Source organism: Molothrus aeneus, chromosome 6 (assembly GCF_037042795.1).
Source record: "Molothrus aeneus isolate 106 chromosome 6, BPBGC_Maene_1.0, whole genome shotgun sequence".
Lineage (NCBI taxonomy): Eukaryota > Metazoa > Chordata > Aves > Passeriformes > Icteridae > Molothrus > Molothrus aeneus.
Window position 1 is genome coordinate 25,509,693 of NC_089651.1, and position 24,864 is coordinate 25,534,556.

The 24,864-nt window shown below is 41.0% G+C and overlaps 2 protein-coding genes across 2 annotated transcripts in view; one reads left to right on the forward strand and one right to left on the reverse strand.

The window, feature by feature from the left end:
• ITPKA (inositol-trisphosphate 3-kinase A) overlaps positions 1 to 7,296 on the forward strand; it is a 39,560-nt gene extending 32,264 nt beyond the window's left edge. Inside the window, exons 6-8 of the mRNA XM_066552195.1 lie at positions 1,107 to 1,208; positions 2,280 to 2,351; positions 3,197 to 7,296. Coding sequence (XP_066408292.1) covers positions 1,107 to 1,208; positions 2,280 to 2,351; positions 3,197 to 3,400 — 378 coding nt within the window. The 3' untranslated portion in view covers positions 3,401 to 7,296. The remainder of the gene's footprint in view (positions 1 to 1,106; positions 1,209 to 2,279; positions 2,352 to 3,196) is intronic.
• A 4,196-nt stretch (positions 7,297 to 11,492) lies between these two features.
• The window catches only part of LTK (leukocyte receptor tyrosine kinase), an 89,572-nt gene continuing 76,200 nt past the window's right edge, over positions 11,493 to 24,864 (reverse strand). Inside the window, exons 21-29 of the mRNA XM_066551991.1 lie at positions 24,402 to 24,492; positions 23,102 to 23,166; positions 20,994 to 21,123; positions 19,667 to 19,764; positions 17,300 to 17,392; positions 16,598 to 16,699; positions 14,520 to 14,654; positions 14,097 to 14,187; positions 11,493 to 13,463 (exon numbers count right to left, since the gene is read on the reverse strand). Of these exons, the coding sequence (XP_066408088.1) occupies positions 12,690 to 13,463; positions 14,097 to 14,187; positions 14,520 to 14,654; positions 16,598 to 16,699; positions 17,300 to 17,392; positions 19,667 to 19,764; positions 20,994 to 21,123; positions 23,102 to 23,166; positions 24,402 to 24,492 (1,579 nt within the window). The 3' untranslated portion in view covers positions 11,493 to 12,689. The remainder of the gene's footprint in view (positions 13,464 to 14,096; positions 14,188 to 14,519; positions 14,655 to 16,597; positions 16,700 to 17,299; positions 17,393 to 19,666; positions 19,765 to 20,993; positions 21,124 to 23,101; positions 23,167 to 24,401; positions 24,493 to 24,864) is intronic.

The following is a 24,864-nucleotide window of genomic DNA, read 5'->3' on the forward strand; positions in this document are numbered from 1 at the left end:
AAGTGAATTTGGCGTTTTGGTGTAGTGACTTAACATGTAGGAGACAACATATTGTATTGACCTGCTGATTTACTCACAATGAAAACGAGGGATTGGACTGAAACAATGGAGAGGAAAACAGTTTGATAATCCTGCAGGCTTTTAGTGGATTTTTGTTGCCAATTGTAATAATTGCTGTATTTTACACCCATATCCTAAAATCTCCTATTCGTGTCTCTTGAAGCAACAGGGATGCTCCTGGGGACATGCATATTCATATATTCTGTGTTTACAAATACCTCCAATTCATGCACTGCTCTTATTTGCTTGTAGCTCCAGAAGCACATAAAAATACTTGTCTTTTTCAGTAGCAGGATGCTTCTGTACTGAATCTTACTGCTAGCACAAAAATACTCTGAATTTCTCCAGGACATACTTGGAACAAGCATGCCTCCACTGTCCTTTGCCAAAATTCATTCACCTGCTTTGTCATTGCTAGCATTGCGAATCCCAGGTTGTTCCTATCTGCAACAGATTTCTGTTCTGTGACTTCTGGGTCACATTATATGTTCAAAGCTATATTTGGAACTGAATCCTAACTGTGATTCTTTGATTTCCCAGTGAAAAACAGAAACAACAACAAAAACTACCACCACCACCAACAGAAAACCCAAATAACAACAGAAAAATCCACACCAAAACCCAAAAGAAACCCCCAAACTAAAGGACTAGTAAAATTGGTTTTGGAAATGTTCCCTCACACCCTCAGCCAGGGTTTCACTAGCCAGACAAGAGTACAACCAAAGAGGTCTCTGTGGTTTCCCCACTGAACTTTGCACTGCTAGCACTGATGTGAGAAAACCCTCCTGCAAGCTGGTAATATCATGAATTGTTTCTTTTTTTGTTGTTTGTACTCAACAGGAAATGAACTGCCAGTGCCATTTAAAGCTATCCAATCAGCTTTTGTATCTCTTCTCTTCTTCTTGCTTGGTTTCTCTTCCTGTTCAGCTGCTTACTTTCATCTGGTTAGCAAGGGCTGAGCTGTTGCTGGTTCAAGAGGATTGAGTGATGAGGGGAATGATATGAGTGCAGTATAAATAATCTCTCTCTGTGTGGGTTCTGTGCAGAAGGCGGATGGAACATGTAACACAAACTTCAAAACAACAAAGACACAGGAGCAAGTTCTACAGGTTTTTGCGGAATTCATTGAGGGCAACACAACTATTCTGGTGAGTCTGAGCTCTTCAGGTGCACTGATCTTGGACCAATGCTCTTGCTCCAGGGCCATGCTTTCTTTGGTACAGGAAATAGGAATTAGAATACCAAGGGGGTAAGTGGTTTTGACTTCCAGTTGCTCTCAGGAGATGGGGTGGACATGGGGATTTGGTGGGTTGTGAGAAGTTGACTGAGACAAGTTTTATCAGCTCTTGCCATGAGTTGACCCCAAATGCTTCATGCTATCAAAATGTCATTCAAACTAACTAACTTGTGGCTTGCCATCAGCTTCAGTCATGGGTGTGAGATGCATTAGATGGGTGATATCTAAGCAAGGATTGTGTTGGCAGGAAAACTTGTGATTTGGGAATTCGGTCTGGAGAAGATTAAACCAGAGTGTGGAGGCAGGAAGTGAGATTGGTGACTAGCTGTGTTCCCATGTGTGAAACTCATCTCAAAGAGGAATTCCTGTGTGCTAATCCATGGGTAGCACAACAGGCATGTGGTAGATGGCATAACACATCTCTTGTCTTTGGAACTTCAAAGGATGCTGTAATGTTTTGCTGCAGTGTGGAAGCCATTATGAAGGCAGAGTAGCCGTGCAGGAGGAGTGTGCTTGGTAGCTCAGGGCAGCCTTAAAAATCTGCACTAGAACTTTGTATATTAGGCCTTGATTCTTTTTATCCCCCCTCTGCCCCCACCACAGTTGGAGCTCCTTGTTTCTCTAACACAATTTCTTTCTTTTCACTTTGGGGAACTGGAAGATTTTTAATTCCTTAAAAACCTTTTCTCTTTATTAAAAACAAACAAAAAAAAAATTGCAGAAAGCCTGATGACATCCAAATCAAGGGAGATAAGTATGCCTGGTGTAACACATGCAGCAGATGAACTCCAGTCTTTTAATTCACTATGAAAGCTTGAAATGTATTTTCAGATTGACTTTCAAGTGATGAACCTGTCGTTTTGAAGGACCTCTAGCCTAAAATGAATATGATCTCCTAATTATATTGACTCTCATAAACAGATTATTCAGTTTTCAATGAAATGTTTATGGGTTGTTTTGGGCTTTTTTTCTCTTCTTCCAGAAAAAATACCTCAAACGTCTGCAGGAAATCAATGTCATTCTGGAATCCTCGGACTTCTTCAAGCGACATGAGGTGAGCAGTGACTGCAAAGCTCTGGAGGTGCATTGCTTCTTTGTCATTCCGGTGTACTTCAGAACAGCCTGCTGTATAAGGGGTTTTGTAGAAGAAAGCTAATACATGTTTACAACACAGATACCACAAAGCCTCCACCACGATGGTACAGGAGATTAAACTAGTTGAGCAATAATAAATCCTCCTGTCTTTATGACATCCCAGCACTTATAGCTCTGGACCACTGCATGGAGTAGTTTATTAGTACCAGTTTCATATGGTTTTTCTAACCTGGATGTGCTCCAGTGAAATTTACAGGGGAATGGCATCATGGAAGTTTGCATTTGGTACAGTAGCATTCAGTTATAGATTGACAATGAAGGCTGTATTACTTATAATGGATTTATGTTGAAATACCATTTAATTCTGATGTCTATGTTCTCAGTGTGCTTTGCTGTGCAGAAGGCATCGTTAGCATTGTATTTTCTGCTTGTTAACAGCTCAAGATTTTGAGATTAGATATTTATCTTGTTGATGCTCTCTTATCACTAGAGATATTTTTGTTAATCATGGGTCATGATGTGTCTTTGAAAGGAGTTATTAGCTTTTGCTGAATTGCTCAAATTGAGACCTGATGCTAAGATGAAGAATTGCTTTTCTTCCTGTTTTCTGCTGAGTCCCATTTATTATCTACTCTCCCATTTGTACCTTACTGGGGCATCTAAATCATCAATTTATAAGTGCAGCCCAAAAGTCTTTTGGGTCACAGGTGAGATGAGGAGATCATCTTCTTAGCAGGAAGTGTTAATTGGTGGGGGAGGGCTGAAGATGTATTTTTAACTAGACTGTCTCAATCTGTCTTCCAGGTTGTAGGAAGTTCACTACTTTTTGTACATGATGGCAGTGGGAATGCCAATGTGTGGCTGATCGATTTTGGAAAGACCACCCTTCTTCCTGATGGGCAGACACTGGATCACCGGATCCCCTGGCAGGAAGGCAACAGGGAGGATGGGTACTTGTTGGGATTGGACAATTTGATTGGCATCTTGGAAAGCATCACTGAAAGATGAGTTGAGAAAGGCACAAAACTTGCAGGGCTTCTCTGTAACTTTCTGCTTTACTGAAGTAGAAGGAAACTCAGTTAGAAGGAAACCTTTAACTCCAAACTCCTGAGGTTTTCAGTGCAGAGGGAGCTGCATCCAGAACCCAGCAGTCAGTGATCAAAGTTACTTTGCATCAGCCCTCTATGAACCTAAATGAATCATTCCAGATTGGTCTGTATTGCACCAGATGAACTTGAGACTGGTCCTCAGAGAATGAAGATCTCCATACTCGGGAATCACACCAGCATGAGTCAAGAGGTCTGTGTGGTAAGCCAGAATGATTATGATTTCTGGCAAAATAGGACTACAAATTGCTTCTTAGAGAACCAGGACAAATGCTTGGGAACTCAGGGCAGGAAAAATGATTTTTCAGGGAACTGCATAGTTTTGAAACCAGATTGTGTTTTTTCCTCTCTAATACCAAGTCCTCTTGTGTACACTATAGGTTGGACCAGCAACTTCTGCTACATTATGTTACAGAGTGAGCAAGGTGCAAATGGGTGTTAATCACAAGAAACTGGGAGCAAAGAGAGACAGCAGTTTATAGTGGCTTGATGTGGCTAACTGCTGTTGACCATTTCTCCCCTTCCCTACCCTAGCCTTGCCTCTATCCAAGAAAGGCCTTTGCTTTTTCTGTAGCCGCTCAGGAGATTACAAACACTCTAGGGAGAGAATAGCAGCCTATTGTCTCCAAAAACATTCCAGCTGGGTGGGCTGTTAGACATGTTGCTAAGTTGGAGACTTAGGCCTCTTGCAGCTGAACTGCAGCTCTGAAAATCACTAATGATCTTTCACAAACTCGACAGGGAACTTTTTTTTTTTTCCCAAGGCTTGTTTATTTTTGAAGATAAAACCCCTATACACATGCACACACTAGCAGTCAGCAACCAGTGTGATCTCTTAAGATCATGATTTGACTGTCTCTAAATGCATGTGACTTCTTGGCCATGTCCCTCTTCTCAAATATGATGCTGCCACTTAGGCATATAAAGTGGCACAGCATTCAGGGAGGTCATGTTTCTGCATTCACAGCATTACACAAGAATGAGATAATTCCCAGGCATCCTTCCTCCAAGGTATCAGCTCTTAACTCCATGCAGTTTGGGTGGAGGAATGTCAATATATTACATCCTATACTCCCTATCTGGAATCACAGGGTGATCTGTTCTTCATTATTTTACTGAGACCCAAGCACAGCCACAGCAAAACCAGTTTCTAGGTTAAAATCAAGAAAGATTGAATTGTTTTCTTGCAATGGCTTCACATACCTTCTCTGGTGGTTGCCTCTAGTCTCTGGAACAATTTTTTACATGCTGGCAATATAAATATTATCATTAGTCACATGTTGACTCACATGCCAGGTTTTAACGTGAATAATGTGGTGATGTAGTTTTCACAATGCAGGTAAGAGTTACATTGCCAGTTGATGGCTAAAGCCCTTTCAACATCTAGAGGTAGTAATGCACATTGATCTTAAATTCCTGTCTTTTGTTGGTTTCCTGTGCTCAGGAAAGAGTCTGAGAACTTTGGATGAAGGTGACTGCACTTTTGGGAAACTGCTGTTTCAATAATAGTTGAAATCATAAGCAAAAAAAACCCTATAGAGTGCAGATCTGGAATGAAATCTGCAATATTTGTAGTTAAAGTTGGACAGACTTAATTTCTAAAAGGAGTTACTTTGTGTAACACACTAGAGTCTGTTGCATACTAAAAGATCAGTCAGATTTAATTACTTTTTCATAAACTTAAAACAGGAGTATTGAAAATTGAAGCTCAGTTGTGATGTAAAAGTTAGATGACATAGAGTAGGTATTCTGCAGGAAGTAATGACATGTGGAAATATTTCATCTTAAACCAGAAGTTGTCTGAAACTGGTAATTATTTTTGCAGTTTGCTGCAAATTCAGACAACTTCTGTGGCCTTCCAGAGTTTCTCTGTTTTATATTTATGGTAGTATGTTAATGAATTTTTCACTTGGAAGTTTCAGAGTGTTTACATTAGGTTTTTAGAAGTGACAGCACAGATGAAATCATTCCAGATGCCTCCTAACTTTTGAACTGCTGTGAGATGACAAATGAATCTGTAGTGAATTCCATACAGTTAAAAAAAAAAAGTATTTCCCCTTTTCTGCAGCCAGCAGGTAAGCCATGGACAGCAGTGCCTAAGGACAATAGCATGTAAATAGGTCTCATAGGCAGGATTTCAATGACATTGCCTTTTTTATGAGACTGAAATTGCAAGCTGTCCTACCATAACTAAAAATAATTATTAAAGCTAGAAATAAGATAAAGACAGAAGTCAATTAATGGTTTGCCTAAATAATCTTCAGAGTTAAATTTCTTTCTTCTGTTACCACATATGTGGATCTTTTGCACCAATGTAAACTATTTTCTGGAGAGGAGATCTAAACAGTAGAGGTTGGTGCTCAAATGTCAGTTGAGAGTTTAAGACAAAATTTTAGAATAACTGGTCAGTTCTAAAGGAGAACTGGAACAAAGTGTTATCAATAGCTTCAAAGAAAACAAATCCTGGTAGCACCTGGCTGGTTTTTCAGTAGGTGGTCCTGGGGTTTGTTCCACTGCAGTAGCTGGAAAGGTCAGGGAAAAAGGAAAATCTCTGCTATAGCAGACACTGATCCGGAAACTCATTCTAGGTGATGTAAGTTCTAGGATGTTAGTTTTGAAATGGATCTTTGTCTTGCTAGGGGATTAGAAAGAAAGAAATCACAATCATCTGTTGCTGTTATGGGGAAGGAGAGAAGGAGGCAGCTTTTCGTAGCAAACTGCAAGTGTAGGACTTCAGCTGAGCACTCTAAGGACCTGAGGCTGTGCGCTCAGGAGCAAACTGAGGGTAAGTTTTAGATTCCTTGTTTCTCATCAGGTGGCCCAGAGCCCCTGTCTATGGACACCCAGTTGCTAGTGTGAGGAAGCAGCATGGCCTTCTTTCACTGTTGGGTAAGTTGTGTTGAATAAGCTTATATTTACCAGAGGGTCGACATGGTGCACGTGCACAGGCATGTAACACAGGGGGAGCTGATGCTTGGTAACCAAGGAACTTGTTCACATGCAAGTCCAGAATGTCGTTCATTAGTGCATCTGCTGAGAGAGTGCCTCACTCTGGAGACACTGAGTACATGTGGTTCCACAGCAGGGTCAGAGATGCTGGCCTAGAGGCACTTTGGTGCTAGGAACACATGACCTCTGACTTAGGCTCCAAGGTCCTTAAACACACTAGTTAGGTGCAGCAGTGCTGTAACTGCTGCATTCCTGTGTAGATCAAGAAGTAGGACTAGGACTTCTCTCCCTCAGCTTCATCATTGACTTAGGTTTTTTTGGCCTTGGACAACTCTCCTAGGCATTGTTTTGTTCCAGTTTTACAGATGGGAACAGACCTACTTACCTCGTGGCAATGGTGTGAGGCTCTCCTTCATTAGTGCCTGCAAGCTGCTGTGAGATTCTTTGGAGGAAGGTGCAATATAGAGAAAAATTCACAGACATAGATCAGATAAGTTTAAAAATTATGGATGTTGAGGCCCCACAGAGATATAAATTTGGCTGAAATTTAACCAAAGTGGTAAAACCTAAATCCCTCTAAATTTTGTACAGGGAGGAATTCACTTAACATCTGATCCAGTTCTTGTTAAAGGGAAAGATTTCAATGTATCTCAGAGGGCTTTTGCTACTTTTTTATTGCTGTTGTTATTATTTGTTATTCTTAAGGTACTGAGATCAAATGGCCTGTATCATCCACATGCATCTGTTCTGAACACTACAATGCGATGCTGACATTGACTGTATTGGATGAGTGTTTGTTACTCTGAAGTGTGTATGCTACTAAATAAATCAGACTGAAGGAAAAAAAGACATCTACTGTGATTTGGTCATGTGAGAATAATATCTTTTCTTCAAGAATTTCTTTAGGGAAGGGAGAAAAACAGTATGTTTCACTGCTTTTAGTCTTTACCATATGGTACTTCCTAAAGCAAAACCAGAAGCCAAATGGTGGAGCTTGGTTCCAAAACCTATTGGTGTTACTTTTAGAACCTGATTCACCCAAAGCTTGTCAGCTTCCTTCAAGGTAAGCTCTGTCTCAGAAATCTCAGTGAATGGTCTACAGCCTATAAAAAAAAAGTGCACCAAGAGGCACTTGTCAGACTCAGAGCACTAAACTGTTACCCTGGGCAGTTTTGTGTGGACACAGGGAAAAAGCACTCAGCTCTCTAGGACTGGCAGCACTTCTCAGCAAGAGAGAGTGTATTCTTATCATAGAGAGTGTGCAAAAAGTACTTATAAGAGAGGGAAAGAAATATCCACCATTAGTGTCTCTTTATTTTGTGTTGCAAATATAGAAGTATACACTTGTCTAGCTTTAAATTGCATAGAAGCAGGTGTGTCATCTACTTATGTACAGTAGTCACTCAGAAAGGAACGTTGGCTGAAGTGCTGCCTTGGTCAGAGGCAATGACAAATCAAAACCTGTTCACGTGACTTTTCCATTTGTGTGCTGTGATGGGAAGATGTGAGGCATGGCATCACTAAGGTCTCTGCATGGGATTGAGAAGGGTGGACAGCCAGGAGGAGAGAGCACAGCCAAGCCTACAGGAGAAACTGTCTCACACAGCTCAAGGTTCTAAGGAAGTCTGGTCCCTTTCTGACACTGCTGTGGAGATGCAAATACAGTGGGGGGAAAAGTATTCCCAGTAGCAGCAATTTCTTCTCTTTCAGGAAAGTAGGGAGAGTGTCTTGGAGGTGAAGTTACACTTGCAAAAGCCCATACCTATTTTAGCACCCTTGGAAAGCTTTCTTAGGGCACACCAGCCCATGGGCAAATTAAATGAGAACTTAGCTCAGGAAAAGGGTTGATATGAAGTGGGACGCCTTAGATCTGTGCAATTAAAAATTCTGTTTGTTTAGGAGAGCACGGATTACAAAGAAATGAGAAGCAAGGATTACAAAGAAATGAGAAGCAGGACTAGCAACAAATGTGGAAAAGCAGAGAAAGACAAATTGAAATTTCCATTATTGTTTCATCTCCTGTTAATCAGTCCCTTCTTTAAAATGTAAGGATGAGGTTGTGTGAAGCAACATAAATATTAATGCTAAACACAGTCAAAAACCAACTATATACATACAATTACAAAACCAATTTGGTAATGTTAAAAAACAGACACCTATCAGGAAGAGCAATTTATAACAACCCTATAAATGGCTGATTCTGCAGTAGGGAAGTAGTGGAAGATTTCACATGGATTATAGACTAAATTAATCCCAGATCTCCAGCTCATGTCATTCCTCTAGGAAACAGAATTGGGTTTTGGCTTCCAGTTTCCAAATTAATCAAATTTTGACAGTATGGGTTTAACTCATTGATGATGCCCTAAAAATGTCTCCTCAATAAAAAGCAGTTTCACACAAGTTATGTTTTGCAATGCTAGCAGTTGAGCACTATGAAATCTCTGATTGTAAAAACAATAAGTTTCAGTCTCAGAATTGAAGGACTGAAGGTTGTAGAATGTATCACTGCAATTGTTTTGGGTTTTTTTTTTGAGATAAAATGGTTTGTACAGCATGTAGCATTCAACTTCACAACAGGAAAAATATTAACAATATTTCCTCCAGGATGTTAATTAAAAATTAATTATCTGTGAGGGTTTTTAAATAGCATCTAAAAAAAGATTACTACGGGTCAAAGATTCATGGCAATATGCTGACAGAAGATCATTCCATTTGGGAGAGTTAAGAGCATTGAGGCTGCTAATGCAGATTCTTTTAAAATTCCCAGCTCTTTCTTTTAGTGCCCATTTGGTGCCTGCATCTCCATGTCTTGTCTTTTTAGAAAAGACTGCATCTGGCTCAGTGCAGCCCTGAGCTAAATGCTGTTGTAAACCATCAGAGTCTGTTTTGGAAATAAATAATCCATATATGCTTACTCTACTCTTAGAGTTGCTCTTCAACATCCCACTCTTGATCACTCTTAGGGATAAGATCCTGGTCAAGATAGAATTCTGGTCAGTCTCAGTGCAGCTTTGTTTATGTGCTTCCTGTAAATGAGTACCTTGATGCAGCTATTCAGTAAAATCAGGTATTTGTCCGATGTGCTGGACTTGCACTTTATTTATAAAATGAAGGCATAGCTACAGCAAAGACTGCCGTGGCACTCCTAATAGCACTATGCTCTCCTCTCACTTCACTTTTCAATAGCTTCCCTGGTTTTGTCACTACTGGCCTTTCTATATCTGTGAGTTATGTTGAGGCAAGGGCTTCACGGGGAAAACAGTGGTAGCTCAAAGCTGGGTAACTATCTGGACAGTAGAGATCATGCCTGCTTCTCACTGGAATCTTGGGGTATTTTATAGTCATTTAAAAATATGAAGAACTGTCTTCTCTCTGCTATTAAAAGTCTCTGGGAAGAGAAGGTAGTATAGTTAACTTCCCATGGCTTCTGAACCAGCCAGTATTTCACTCCTATTGCCACCAGTTTCCAGCCCCTGCTAATGGCTAAGGAGAATTGAAAGCAGAGTCATAATGGGCCTGCAAAAGCATGGCCCTGACCACCAGTTCTCTGCTCAGGACAGACAAGGGCTGAAGAGTGAGCTGGCATCACCTCCACTGCAGCTGAACCACGATCACTGCACTCTGCTGTGGCCTTATCTCATATTCAGGGAGGAAGGGGCCAAGGTGCTGGCACCAAGTCACAACTACTGGAAAGTTTTATAGGTCATCTTTTGGGAGGAAAAAACCTACTAATATATGAACCATAAAAGCAATACAATCTGAAAGGTAAGGACAAACTGATTAAATTCCATTAGTTAAAAGTAAATGCATTTATTTTTGACTAGCATGGTCCAGAGGTGGCCAGTCTGAAATATGATCAAAAATGTTAGCCTTTGCAAGAGGAGAGAATGAGAAAGTTTCCTGCTAAATGGGCTCTTCTGCCTCATCCAACTGGGCTGTAACAACTCCTGGATATAAGGCAGGACAGGCAATGAACTAAATATGAGAGAAGCTAGAGAGCTAAAGCAAAGGTGAAATGGGAAGAAGGGCATAGGCAAAGTCATTCATCTCCCTTGGTCACTAAACCCATCAGTCCCCACATTTGTACTGAAATTTGCCCCACGCAGAGGGACCCCTCTCTTCTGACTATCAATGGTTTTACAACACCATAGATTTAGAATTATTTCCACACCATGGGTCTTTGCTGAAAGGTGACCATCATCACCATTTATGTCTGGAAATCATGGAAGGATTGGTGTGAAACAGGACCTCCAAAGATCATCTAGTCCAACCTCCCTGCTCAAGTAGGTTCTCCTATAGCAGGTTGCACAGGATCATGTCTGGGTGGGTTTTGAGTGTCTCCAGAGCAGGAGACTACACAGTCTCTCTGGGCTACCTCTTTCAGTGCTCTGTCACCCTCAAAGTAAACACATGTTTTTTCTCATACTCAGGAAGAATGTCCTATGTTTCAATTTGTGCCTGTTGTCCCTTGTCCTGTTGCTGGGTATCACTGAAATGAGTCTGCTCCCATCCTCTTGACACCTGCTCCTAAGGTATTTGTATGCTCTGAATTGACATTGTATAAAACTGTCCATTCTAAAGTCAAAGGCCTAAAACTATACAAAGCATGGAAGAGATAAAAAGTCAGACCAATGAAGCATAAACCTGTGCTGAAGATGTCTTTCACTGAGGATGGATTCAGACTCCTCACCCTGTGATTTTCTTTACCATAGCTCAGTAATGTCCACCCTGACTGATGTAAAGGACAGGAAGTCTGTGGTCTAAGCAAGCCATCACCTGCTAGCCTGCACCTTCAGACTGACATGCAGCTGATCACTAAGCATATACCAGAGAACCTCTTGCCTCAGAAAGGAACTGGAGCAGTCTACAACCGGCATCTCACTACACAGCTTGATTACACACAAAGACAGCATGTAATTTGCCACTGGAGGTGTGACATTCAGGAGTGGTACAAGAACAGAATCCTTCCAAGACTGTTCAGACTTAATCCAAATTATTTGCCTTTTCAGTCTCCTTATTTTGCAGCTTTAATCTGTAAACATGAATTTAGATCCTAAATAACTGAAGAAAGCCTTAGAAATGAGCTGTCTTGGAAACAAATGACTACCTTTATAAACAAGTCTGCACTTGCAAGGCAAGGAACAATTGCTACCTGCTCAGCTGTGTGAAGCCAAGTCATGGCTTTACCTTTCTCAAATGGTTGAGCTATTCAACTTTCCTGTAAGTGCGGTTTGCATTAGATTTCCCTTCACTATTCTTCTCCTTTGCATTACTTTCTACCTCAGAGTATTAAAACCAAGAACTCCATCATACCATATGCTTGATAGTTACCCAAGAACCTCAGCTAAGTTCTTACCAACACAGCATAGAGAATTAATGCTGAATATCAAAGTACTTACAAAAATGAAGTTCATTTTAAGTAAAGTCCATTAAAAGATAAGTCCATTTCTCATCACACCATGCAGCTCACCCTTCTCTGAAAAACCACCTGCCCCTTCGATGACAAGAGCTGTGAGGAAAGCAACACCATGAGGCAAGCAGCACATTTCCTTCACTACTCAAAGGAATATTATCAGCTCCACCAGCTACTGCTTTTTTAATGGTAAATGTTTTCCTCTTCATTGCTTGTTTACAAAGCACATGCTCAGAGGAGCCTGATTTTTTTTTCATTCTTCCTACTGCTTCCAGTTTGAGCAATAGCTTCCACAAGGTCTACTAATAAAACAGATGCAAATGTGGCTGCTACTTTTTTTTACTTCCCTTATAGTGCATAAGCATTAGTAATTCACCAGGACCGTAAAAAGCTCTCAGGAATGTAGTAGCCTTCGCAAGTTGGTTGCTGCTGGCACAGCACATGTTTTTAGATTCTTGGTTCAGAAAGAAGCACAACCTGTGTTGGCCATTATTTCCAGCCAAATACTGCAGCTGGATGGCAGGTCCATTTCTTTTCACCTGAGCAGATTGAAAAGGAGTTCTTTCCTTAGGAACCGTATTCTGAATCAGACAAACAATGCCATTGTTCTCCACTTCTAAGCTGGTTCAGTGGAATGCATTTGAAGGACAGAGATAGAAATGCAAGTGCCTTTAACAATGTGGGATCCAGCAGGTAGACAGAGGAAGCAGAACATTGCTGATGTTGAGAGTTCACCCATCTGATCGAGCTAAAGTGGAGGAAGTTAGTGAAACAGGAAGCAGTCCTTCCAGACACACACATTCCCTGATCTTTGGAAGAACCATTTCTACTATACTGGAGTAACACTCAGGTCATCTGACAAAGACAGACCAGAGTCTCTCTCTCTTGATGTTTTCTCTTTTTTACAAAAAGGCTTTTCATCTCTGTGAAGACTGGAGCTCCTTAGCACAGCTGCTCTGACCTCTGCCAAGGCTGATGGCTGGTGCTCGGCACTATAGCATAGGTCATCATAAGCATAATTTACATTGCCACAGGGGAAAGTCTGGAGTTTCACCAGTTCAATCCCACTGATATCCAGGTGAGGGCAATTACTTTGACTTGGAGATGCTGGAGATGCCCGAGAGCTAGGAGAACTGCAATTCCCATCAAAGCCTGAATCTTCCCGCTCTGGATTTGCTTTGAGCTTGGAGCTGGGGCTGAAGTGACAGATATTCTCTAGCACCCATGATCCATATGTTGGATTCCAAAGATTTTTTGTTTTGTTTTTAAGTCTGTGGGCGGATGGGTTGCTGGGCTCCAGCTTCTGGTTTGAGGTCTGCTGGAACCATGACCCACTGTTGCAATCACTGAGGCATGGCAAGCTGGGCCCTCGGGCAGTCCGGTTGCTCAGGTTCTCCACCAGTAGCTCTTGTGGACATTGTACAAGTTTGTGCCCAGCATGGTGGGATTCCAGTGTCTTAGGTGTTGTCTGAGGGGTGAGAGAAGGGCTTACCAGCAGTGGCACTATCCCACTGGAAATGTTTGGGCGCATGACCATACTCCCTTCATCCTCTGGTGCAGGGCTACACTCCATGGGCAGCTCAGTGTTGATCACATCAGGGTCCTGAAAAAGAGAGACAAGAGTCTGTTACATCTTCAGGGTGACTGTCACAGGTTTGGGCAATACTCCTGCACATCAAACAAGGTGCTATGGTCCATCTGGACATCACATGCTGTTGAGATTTACATGTCTCCTTTGAGAAGAGACTGTGCTTCGTTGAAATCAGTGACTAAGCTGTAGTATAAAATTTCTCTTTTGAGAGGTTGGATTCAGACCTGGAGCTGTTAAATGTTACTGGATAGTGAACTCACTGTACCATTTCATTCCCCCTCTCCACTCCATAACTATTCAGCTGTGGCTTTTGAGCAACATTAGGCAAGGTCAGAACATGGACCTTGAGAGAGATCTAAATACCTTTCCATCACAAAATGAAGGACGTTTTGCAATTGAACAAGCTGAGAGCTAAAAGCATCCATTTGCACAGTATATGCTCATTATGGCTGGGCAGAAGATGGGAGAGTGAGGATGAACACTGGAAAAGAGCCAACAGCACCACCATGTTACTCATTACGTTACTAGTAAAGTAATTATGTCAGTCTGACATGACCCTTCACTTGCCTTAGGGTCTAAAGCTAATGTCTTTGAATAGTTGGCATTCAATGGATTATCGTCCACCTGGATACCAAAGACCAGTACCTGGGTGCAATACTTGATCCTTTCCAGGATGGTTGAGAAGTTTGGGCGATACTCTGGACTGTGCTGCCAGCATTGTGTCATGATCCGGTACCTTAAAGTTAAAAAAAAAAAGGAAATTAATCAAGATTATTCAGTATAAAGTGATCAAGGGTCCAAAGGATCACACTTGGTACATGGCTCAAAGGAGGAGTGCAAAAGTGGATCTATCATTTCTAGATCCCTGGATCCTGCCTGACTGGGGAGCTGCTATTTAAAGCAAATCCTGTATTGCTCTAACCTGTATACAAGAGGCAGTAGCTCAAGACATATTTAGCAGTACCCACCTAACACAGAGGGCAATCACCATTCCCTGAGTAGAGGTGTCTTTGTCCACATTTTTGACATGTACTACACCTTGGCTTGTGAGAGTAAGGAAATACTTACACTGGCCCCGGACAGTTTTTTGGTGGATCCATTCTTCCTCCACTTGTGACAAATTCCAGCACTTCCTGATTGGTTTTGCAAGGGTAGGGCATGTAGCCTAGAGAGAAAATCTCCCAAAGCAGCACTCCAAAGGACCTGTGTCAGAAACCAGCCAAAAATACGAGTCAGATTTCATTTGTACTCCACAAACCCAGCTTGTAGCTGTGTAGGCAACACCACAGCAATGACCTCTCAAAGCTGCAGTCCAATTACAGTAATATGCAATTAGTGTGATAATGAGTCAATGTTTACATAAGAAGACACCCCAGTCAATCAAAACCTTTGCTCAAGCTCCAAAACAAGTTTTGCAGAGGTTTCAAAATATTTAGTAACTCTGAAGGCTTTCTTTCTGCTGCATTCATTATTAGTAGAGCAGGAAATGCCAAAGCACCCTTGGCTGTGTATGGTCTAACCATAAAGAACTGTTAGATCTGGCATGGATATTTCTTGCCTTAGTTGGGAAAACTTGAGATTTTTGTGTTGGGGAATACATTTGGTGCTGGTAATTTGGCTGCAGGTTGAGCTCTGGGTGGCAGAAGCCCAAGGCAAGAGGCTGTGACCTGGCACCAACCCTCTGCAAAACAAGGGACCCTCTGCAAAACAAGGGACGAGGACCTGTGGCATTGCTAGGTGACCGGACACTCAGAGACACAGCAGGAGCCAATGACTCCAGACTTTGGCACATTTAGCCTGTGAGGGTATAAAAGCCCAGAGCTTCCTTTGTTTGGGGCCCCTCCTCAGAGGAAGGAGCTCAAGTCGTTCTTTTGTTACTGCGTCTTGATTAAATTATTTTAAGTATCCCGACCTCTGAGGCCCTGCTATGGGAAAGCTGGTGCCAAGCTGGTAAGGAAACCTGGTCTGACTGTGAGTGTGGGGGGCTGTAGCTGTGAAGGAGCCTCTACTCAGCTCAAGAGGTTCAAGTGTGACTTCTGGAATGGCTCCTAGATGGTCAGACAGGGACCTTCAAATGTTTCCTAAATATCTGAATCAGTGTTTCAGAACAAGTTGCTCAAGTATAAAATCAAGGGAGAGACATCCAGTGAAACTGAAAGGTAGCAGCATTTCTGATATGGTTGTGCTTTTTTCTACATCCACAGGTCAGATAGTGCCACTAGGAATTATGTATGACTTAGACTCATTGAAGTCAAGAGAATTCTGCCAGGACTTCAGCAGGGTCAGAATTTTCAGTCACTTTTTGCTACAAAGGTCAAATTTCCAGTATATGCATGTTACTTATAATAGCCTATTACAGGAACTGTAGCACTTTCCTTCAAAATATTTAGTGCTGGCTGCTCACAACTAGGCACTGATAAGCAATCCTTGTCTTCCGGCATCGCTAACAACTTCAGGAAACTGGGTCAGTGTGGCATTTGAGGGAATGCCTCAGTACAGCATATTGAAGGATCTGCTGTACAGAGAAAGAAGTGTTCTTAAGCAACTGGAAAGCTTCCATACCCCAGCACCTGTGCATGAATGCGCTACTGTTGAGGGGGTGCTTATTTTAAAGAAAGATCAAGTCGTATGAGAAATCAGTATATAAATATTGTTTCCTCAGCAACCAGCAAGGACTTCTAATTAAACCTGCTGTCATTTTATAGGCAACAAGAAAAAATATCCAAAAAAGTAATCCTGGGTGGTACAGAGAGAGTAATTTACAAGAGATATAAGCAGACCCTGTCACTGATGGAAACTGGAAGTTTCTGAAGGCTGAGGGAAGCATTTGATGATATTTGTCTGGATGTTTAACTGAGACATCCTGAGAATCTAATCTGCTTTGCCTTTTACTTCTTGATTGGCTTTTTGTAATATTCTACTTTTATGAACAGCAAATTTTTATGACCTCTATTTACATTCAACATTTAAATTCTTATTCTGCATTCTTTAGCCATACTTCTACTGAATGCAGTGGGAAGACTTCTCATATTTTTCTGGGAAATTCTGACTTTAAGGTTACTGCTGAGCACACTTTTGTTCCTTGAGCAGTACATTTCTTGATGCTTTTCAGTGAGTAGCAGAAGTGATTAAAAGACATTTATTACCAGGTATCAGTCTTGGAGGTGAAAATGCCCTCTAGAAAAGCTTCTGGTGGCATCCACTTGACAGGAAGCATGGCTCTTCCTCCCTTGCGGTAGTAACTTGCTCTGGGAAAGATGAAATACACAGAGAATGTCACGCAGCCTGAATGGGCTTTGGTACAGAAAAGATCTTATCACCACAGTAACAGCAGCTGGGGATTGCAAGTAACAGTGGGGGCCAAGTGAGAAAAAGGAAAAGTCATCAACACAACAGTGCATTGAAGCAGGATTTTATATCCTCTTTGCAACTGAGATGGAAACAGAGGATGTTCTTGTGCACAGCTGAAGGCATCAAACTTGCCAATGCTTTGCACAGGGTGTTGGTGCAGCAAGTCTTCTTGACATTATGAAGTGATAAGTATGGTTGCTGGGGGTTTTTAATTTTAATTTAAGATTATTTATGATCAAACAGCTAATAAATTTGCCTATGTTTGGTTTAGAGTCCACAAGTGTTTGTAGTTTCCTGGGACCACAGTTGAAGTGGATTGGCTCATAAGCGTAAATCTGTTATTTTACAGTCTGTTAACACAAATTAGTTAACTGCTCATCGAATTCAGATCTCTAATGGATTAATCCACTGCTTCACATATAACAAAACAGTTCAAACCTGTCAAAATTATGCAGATTACTGAGTTACTCACAGAACTGAAATTGCCCTTCACTTACCTGTAAATATCCCTGGCCATTCCAAAGTCACCAATTTTGGCTATTCGTCCTGCTCCAGTACAGGTCAAAAGGCAATTCCTTGCAGCTATATCTCTTAAAAAAATTAAAATTAATTATAATTCTAAATTCTCAAGTAGTTAAAGGAATAAAAAAAAGTATTAGACCCAGTCCTACAAATCTTACTTGAGTAATCTTTAAACAAATGTAAAGAGCTCTGTTAAAATATGAAAGAATTCCAGTTATATTATCGTTTTTGTTAACCACAATTATTAAACTGCATTTGAATTATATCTTCTACCCAGCATCTGCCAAGCTTTCCCCATTCACACCTTCTTTCACTAAGGCAGAAAACAGCACAGACCTAACCTCTTTTGCTTCAACCACATTATGACAGATTTCTTTCTTGCTCTATTTTTTTTTTTTAAGAGGGACATCTCAGCAGTGTCCTCATCAGTTACGGATGTGATGCTATTAGACAGTCTTAGTAAACTGCTTGAAAAGCTATGTACAACCAGATTTGGTTATCTGTTGCTTTGTTACTTCTGGATATCTCCCATGGAATCAGTCAAAGCTCCACGTGGAAGCAGCTGTTAGCTGGGTGCAAGTTTAGCTTGTGAGAAATGGAAGTGATGCTTTCATGGCCAAGGCTAAAATATTTCTGTTCATTTTAAATATGCATTCTGAAAAGAAAGTCATTAGAATCATAGCACTGTGGGGGTCCTGTTAACTGCCAAGAAAAATAAGCTCCTTGAACAACTCATATGTTTATTTCCATTGCCAACCTTGAAAAATCTCTGAGGTTTGGAGGTCAGGTTCAACTTTCTCTTCTATTATCATCTGTGACTCCTAGATGACAATTCCTGCTCTGTAGAAACCTCTCTACAACCCCACTACACTACCCCTAGGATTCCTAATATCTGTAATGAAAGCCTTCTTCATTTCCCTACCCACTCTAAGCAATGCTGACATCACTAACAAATACTAATACAAAACCTGAGGGAAATTCCTTGTGTTCAGATTTATTGGATTGTTGGCTAAGACAAAATGAATCCATTCCCAGGTTGCTTATATTAGACATCTAACAGTGCAAAGATTGACTCAGAGGTTTGTTTTTTTAAAGTCACACACTGCTGTTACTATTACAGTAAGGATTCTAAAATAGAATGCTGTAGTGATTAACTCAGAGGTTTCCAATTAGAATACTGATCTAAGAGATCTAAGAGCCACAACCTGTTGCACATTCTTACTGCTCTTTTTTAATGACAGAAATCTCTAATCCTTTTCCACCAGAACTTGCTTATTGTTGCAATATAAACAGTAGAAATCTGTTTCAGATGTTCTAATAATAAAGCCATATAACATATTTCCATATCTCAACCTCCTGGCTTTTTGCTCCAATGGCTGCTTGCCATTGTTTCCCTGGATTTCTCCAGCCCCTGCCCACTGTTTCCTATCTCTGTGCTGTGCAGCCCCACATGTGTTGCACATGTGGGTGAGCCCAATTGCCTGCCTGCACATCTCCAGGCTGCACCTTGGTTTGCTTAGAGCCTCTGTGACCCTCTGGTGTGCAAGGGCTCTCCTCTCCTTTACAAATAAGCACTGAACACAGCATGCAATTCACAGTAAGGAAGCCAGTTGCCCACTATGCCTAGGAACATTATGAGCTGAAATAATTCTAAATAAAAAATGAAGGATTTCAGTACCCGACCAGAATTTTTAAAAGGGTAACTATAACCTTTATCCCTTCTATAATAATTTTGTCTTATTTGAAGCATGCTATATCAACATTTTTTGCTCAACAAATGAGCAAAAAGGAATTTGAAGAAACAAATACGGGCTTCCTAAAACCATGGAAGCAGGTCAGACACTGAGCTGGGAAGAAAGCCTGAGATGTGTTTTTATCTCCTGTCACCCTTGCTCTACCCTTCTCTAGCCTTTGAATCAAATATTATGGACTGTCCTGTACTGGTGGGATAGGGAAAGCATTTAAGTCAAGATAGGGAGGTGAGAAAGGAAGTAAATACCTTATTGTCTTATCAGCCAACACAGAGTGACACTACCATCTAGTGGACTGCAGGGCTAATTTCAACTGTCTCAACGTTGCAGACACCCACAAACTGGTACTTAAGGCCTCTCATTTGGAACAGACCACTGCCCTCCCTCTAGGACTGCAAAGAGCAGTGCAGAGCCTAACTCCTAAAAAAACCCAGGGAGATCCACTTGGTCATCTAAGCACAAGCCTGCAGTGGGGTAGAGGAAATAATCTGTCTCCCCTGAGGAGATTAGTCCTGTCTAATCCATTGCAAATAGAAAGTATATGAGCCTGATGCACCTTGAGACAGATCAGAAGAGACTGTTTCTCCTCACCTGTGGATGAAATGATTCTCTTCCAGATATTTACAGCCGCAGGCAATATCCCTGGCTATATTCAGCAGGTCCTGCATTGTTAGTGTGGATGGCTGATTCTGGAAAAGGACACAAAATGGTAAGGGAAGGAAAGTGAAGCAGAAGAACATCATTCAGGCAGGGTATAGTCAGAGGACAGAAGAAGGGAAAGGGAGAGATATACATACAGGATGAGGGAAGGGTTAAATGAGTCAGGAGCAAAGAGGGACATAAAGCAGGTCAAAGCAAAGAATTAGAAAATGAGTAAACTCTTGTTTAATCCCAAAAACTTTCAGGAGATTTCACCTCTCTTGAGCACTGTACATGAGTGCAATCTGGCAAGAGACTTATGGCCTGGTGTGAATGGCCGGTTAAAGGGGGTGGGAGAGAACTACTCCCTGCTGTGTTATGTGAAGTCAAAAGACAAGCAGGTTTAAAAAGTGAGACAGAAGAGAATGTAAAAGTACCCACTTTTAAAGGGTGAGTCAGTAAATTATCAACAGAAATTAGTGCATGAACAAGAGAGAGCGAGAGAGAGAGTAAAAATGCACAAGTGCACATCTTTACACCATCATCAGCATTCATCAGATTATCTGTACCTGGTAGAAGAACAGTGATTACCCTCAGAAGCAGTATGCAAAAAAGGAATGCTTTACTACAGGACTCCAGGACTGGTACTAACCCTTTACCATCTTCACTTCCCTAAGAACAATAAAGAAAACTTTTCCCAGGAGCCCTGCTTATTTTCACTCCCTTTACATCATTCTCCATAGGGAAATTTTTGTCAGTTTTTCTCTAGGAACTTCTTTATTGTTCTCAGGAAGGGTGAAGAGAAATTACTACACTGCTAATGGAAGTCTGAGATATATCAAATAAATTAGGCTCAGCTCTTCAACTGGTATAAATTTGTACCTCTCCATATGGTGCCGACGCACACCTGCTGAGGACTTAGTGCTATGAATTCTGATTATAACTTCAGCTCCTCACGTGCCATCACAGTACATGGAAAACAAAGCAGGTATTGAAAAAAAGAAGACCAATTATTTATAATTGGTCTAATTGTCAGTGAAGTCTGCAATGGCAGGACAGGATTTTACCTCCTCAATTATTGGAGTTTCTTGCCCTGCTTGGTTTTTGTCTCACTGACACCTGCTTGCATCAAGCAAACCAACACAAGTATCCAGAAGTCTGTGGGAGCTGGGACACACACACACAGCCTAGCTTGGCTTCAGTGCCTTTATCCAGTTGATAAAAACATAAAAGCAATCATACTAAAATCAACCACAGCCTCACATGGAAGCTCTCTCACCATCCTGGGTCGGTTCTGCCGAAGGAAGCTCTTCATGTCTCCTCCAGCCATGAGCTCCAGCAGAATGAAGCGAGGCAATGTCTGTAGGCTGACACCAATGCACTGCACAATATTTTGGTGATTGAACTTACTGAAAGCCAAGGTCACAGCACATGGAAGAGAAACACAGCATTAGTACCTGGCCAACATCCATCCATTCTCATTCTGCCTTGATATTTGACAATCTGGACTGAAGCAAATCCTGATGTGGTTACAAAAAAAATCTTCAGCCATATCAAAATACCTCTCTGGTTATGACAGCCCCAAGAACAGGGTTATGCCTGGCTTTGTCCAAGAAAAGTCTTCAACAGAAGGTATGAAAAGCTAAAAGCAAAGCAGAGTCTTCTGTCTGTGAAGACAGAATTTAATGGACACACTGACTGAAAGATGAGAGTGACATGAGAGGGATAAGAAAGTTAAGCATGCAAATTTCATTGGCATTTGTGATACAATGTCCTGGCTAGTAGGAATTTTAATTCAGTGTTGGTTATTTTAGACATAGTGCTGTCTAGTTTGGGACTAGGGACTCAGTGTTTAGTCTGCCAGAGGGACTCAGCTAATACCTACTGCAGCAGCTGCTTATGTGATTCTGCTTTTTATAAAAGGAAGCTGAGCTTGTCACGAAGCACAGTAAGACTCAGTCATTAGACAGCAGCATCTTCCCTTAGATAATAATTACCTGGATAATAAAGGAACTAAAAATAGAAAGGAAGTTGGGGAAGAGAAAGAGTCGTGCTAAGTGAATCAACGCACTCCTTAATTGATTAAAATTGCTCTTTAAAAAAACATACATCAGTGTTATCTCCTGTTCAGCTACCACATTTCTTGCAGACTGTAGGGAGTGGCACTATTTCATGAGATTCATGCTTTAATAGCAGAAAACCAGCATCTAAGTATAAGCTGGGCCAGACAATGAGAAGAGGAACTTCACATTGAACAAATTCAAAATATATAAATTCCAGGTACTTAAAATTAACCTTGACTATGCTACTATTTTAAAGTCATCCATGATCCTACTATTGTTTTCAGATTATGGATTTCTGTTAATGAAGTAAATTCTAAGGCTGGAATACCTAAAGTACAGGAGATAAGAGGAATGGCTGCCTGTTATATTTTCCAAGAAGATTTTATAGATCTTATAATTCACTGTCAGAGGGTCATGCACATAGGACCTTATAAAGGTTCTGTCAAGCTTGCAAAGACATCAAATCAAATGCAGAACACGCTTGTACAAAAATGTTGCGCTTTCTTACTCTTTTGAACAGGATCAGCAGAACCAATCAACCAAAGTTTTTGTTAAATTGTAATGATTTTTGGGTGGGATAGAGTTAATTTTCCTCACAGTAGCTCATATGGTGCTACATTTTGTATTTGTGATCAAAACAGTGCTGATAACAGATTGATATTTTAGCTACTGCTGAGCAGTGCTTACCCAGCATTAAGGTTTTTCACACACACGCACCTCCCCCACAGCGAGAAGGCTGTGAGGACAAGAGGTTGTGAGAGGACACAGCCAGGACAGCTGGCTCCAACCAACCAAAGGGACATCCCATTCTGTATGGTGTCATGCTCAGCTATAAAAGCTGAAGAAAGGAGGAGGAGGGGAAAGGGTCAATCAGAGTTTGGCATTTGTCTTCCCAAGTAGCTGCTGTGCATGATGGAGTCCTGCTTTCCTGGGATGGCTGAACACATGCCTGCTCATGGGAAGTAGGGAAGGAATTTTTCAGCACTGCTTAGCTTGCTCACACAGATTTTGCTTTACCTATTAAACTGTTTTTATCTCATCCATGAGCTTTCTTGTCCTTCTGATTCTCTTCTCCATCCCTCTGCTGTGTGCAGCCAAGTTGCCTACTGGCATTAAAGCACCAGAAACAGGCAACAAAAGAACCTCAGTTATCTTGTTTGAGATAAACAAGTAGTACCTTATATGCTACTAAAATGCCATCTGGTGAAAAATAAGACTGAATTTATTTTCTGAACACAGGCAAGGGAATAAAGGATTCTATGATTACCTGCATTACTCTTTTTCCCCCTGCCCACTATCAGTAAAAAAGCCCCTTAAACTATACCTGATAATCAATGCTTCCATCAGGAAATCCATCTCATCCTGCTCAGAGCAGACTTCTGGCAGGGTCTGTTGAGGCAGTGAGGGCCATCCCACCAAAGAATTGAGAATATTTGTGTGACCACCAGAGATAAAAGGAAAAAAAAAGAAAATAAAAGAATGAGCATGTAACATATAAATCACCTCAGGCACCTAAGAGCAGGGGCTCATCCTTTCAGTGCTGAGTTTATTGCACTGCATCTGACCTATATGTTAGATAAGTCACGATAGGAAAAAATGACCTACTTGAAAATTTTTTGTGTGTGTGTGTGTGAATTGAACTCTATGCACAACTCTGGAACAAAAATATATTCAGGTACACACCAAGAAAAATATTAGATAGGGACATACAGACCTAGGAAGGTTTTTTAAATGACAGCTATTATTTATTCTCTCCTTTCTTTGTGTCCACATTGCAGCACATGCTTGCATGCCATATGACACACACAGCCACTTGATTTAAACACTTGTGTCACATGTCCCTGTAGCTTTCTTTCCTGCCAGCAGATTTGGACATCTTCTGCTGATACAGATGAACTGGATTACCACAAATGAATGACATGCTGATCTCCTTCTGCTTCTTCCACTGTGCTCTGGTGCTTCTTCCAGTGAAACTGAGTTTGGCAGTTCCAACTGCTTATTAGTGTCCTGGGTTTTCACCCACATTTGTACAGTGACACAGGGAAGTTCATGACATGAAAGACAGGATGAATAACAGTAGAACTTTTTTTAATTAATGAAGGTTATGTTCTTGAGGTGAACTCATAGAAGTAGATTTGTTTCTATGAGTCACAGGCTTATAAAATAACAGAAGCAGAATATGAGCATCATTAACTTCAGGGCTGAATAATTGACAAATCCTGATGCAACAGCAGTCATTTCAAGAAAACCAGCCTATTGTCTCTTGCCATTAATGACAGAGAAATTATTGTGAAATTGCAATATATATTCACAACAGGATCCTTAACACTGGGCAATATCAAAAAACTACCTGAAAATTTCACATACAGTAGAAAAGCACTACTCTCAATATAAAGGGAAGTAATTGAGAAACAACACAGATTTTTAAATACATCATGTGGAAAAACTTGTGAGAAAGTGCTCATCAAAGCTGATAATGCCTGGATGCAGCAATGTGTCCAAGCCTGCATCACACATATGCATATGCCATTATATATGTGATACACATACATTTCCAGCTGGAATAGGGATAACATGGCTCTTATGAGTAATTATTGCTGTAGAAGAAATTTGTGGGTACTAACCTTGATAGCCACTTGTAGAGGGTTGGGGTCCCCTGCAATGCCTACCACAGTTCCCTCATAAACTTCACCAAATGCACCATGTCCTAATGCCCTGCAAGAAAAGAAGAGGGGTAACAGATGTTATATGTCCTTGGATCCAAGAGCTGGCCAAGCTCCTCTTTTCATCCAGTCCAATACAAATCAAAAAGAGAGTTTGATTTCAGCTCAAAACATCTGAAAATAGCTTATCAGTATTCTCTGTCACTATCACTTAAAAAGGGAGGTTGGATCCTTGATCGTTCTGAACAAAAAATAGGCCTGCTCAATCCTAGGGTCTATCACCAACTGTGGCAAAAGAAAGACAAGAAAAAGGGAGAGCAATGGAATAAGGTGGCTGCAGACTGATGTCTTCAGGAGATTGTATAAGACATAAGAATGATCAAATTGTTCCTTCTAAAGCTTATATAACTTTTATCAGGATCAT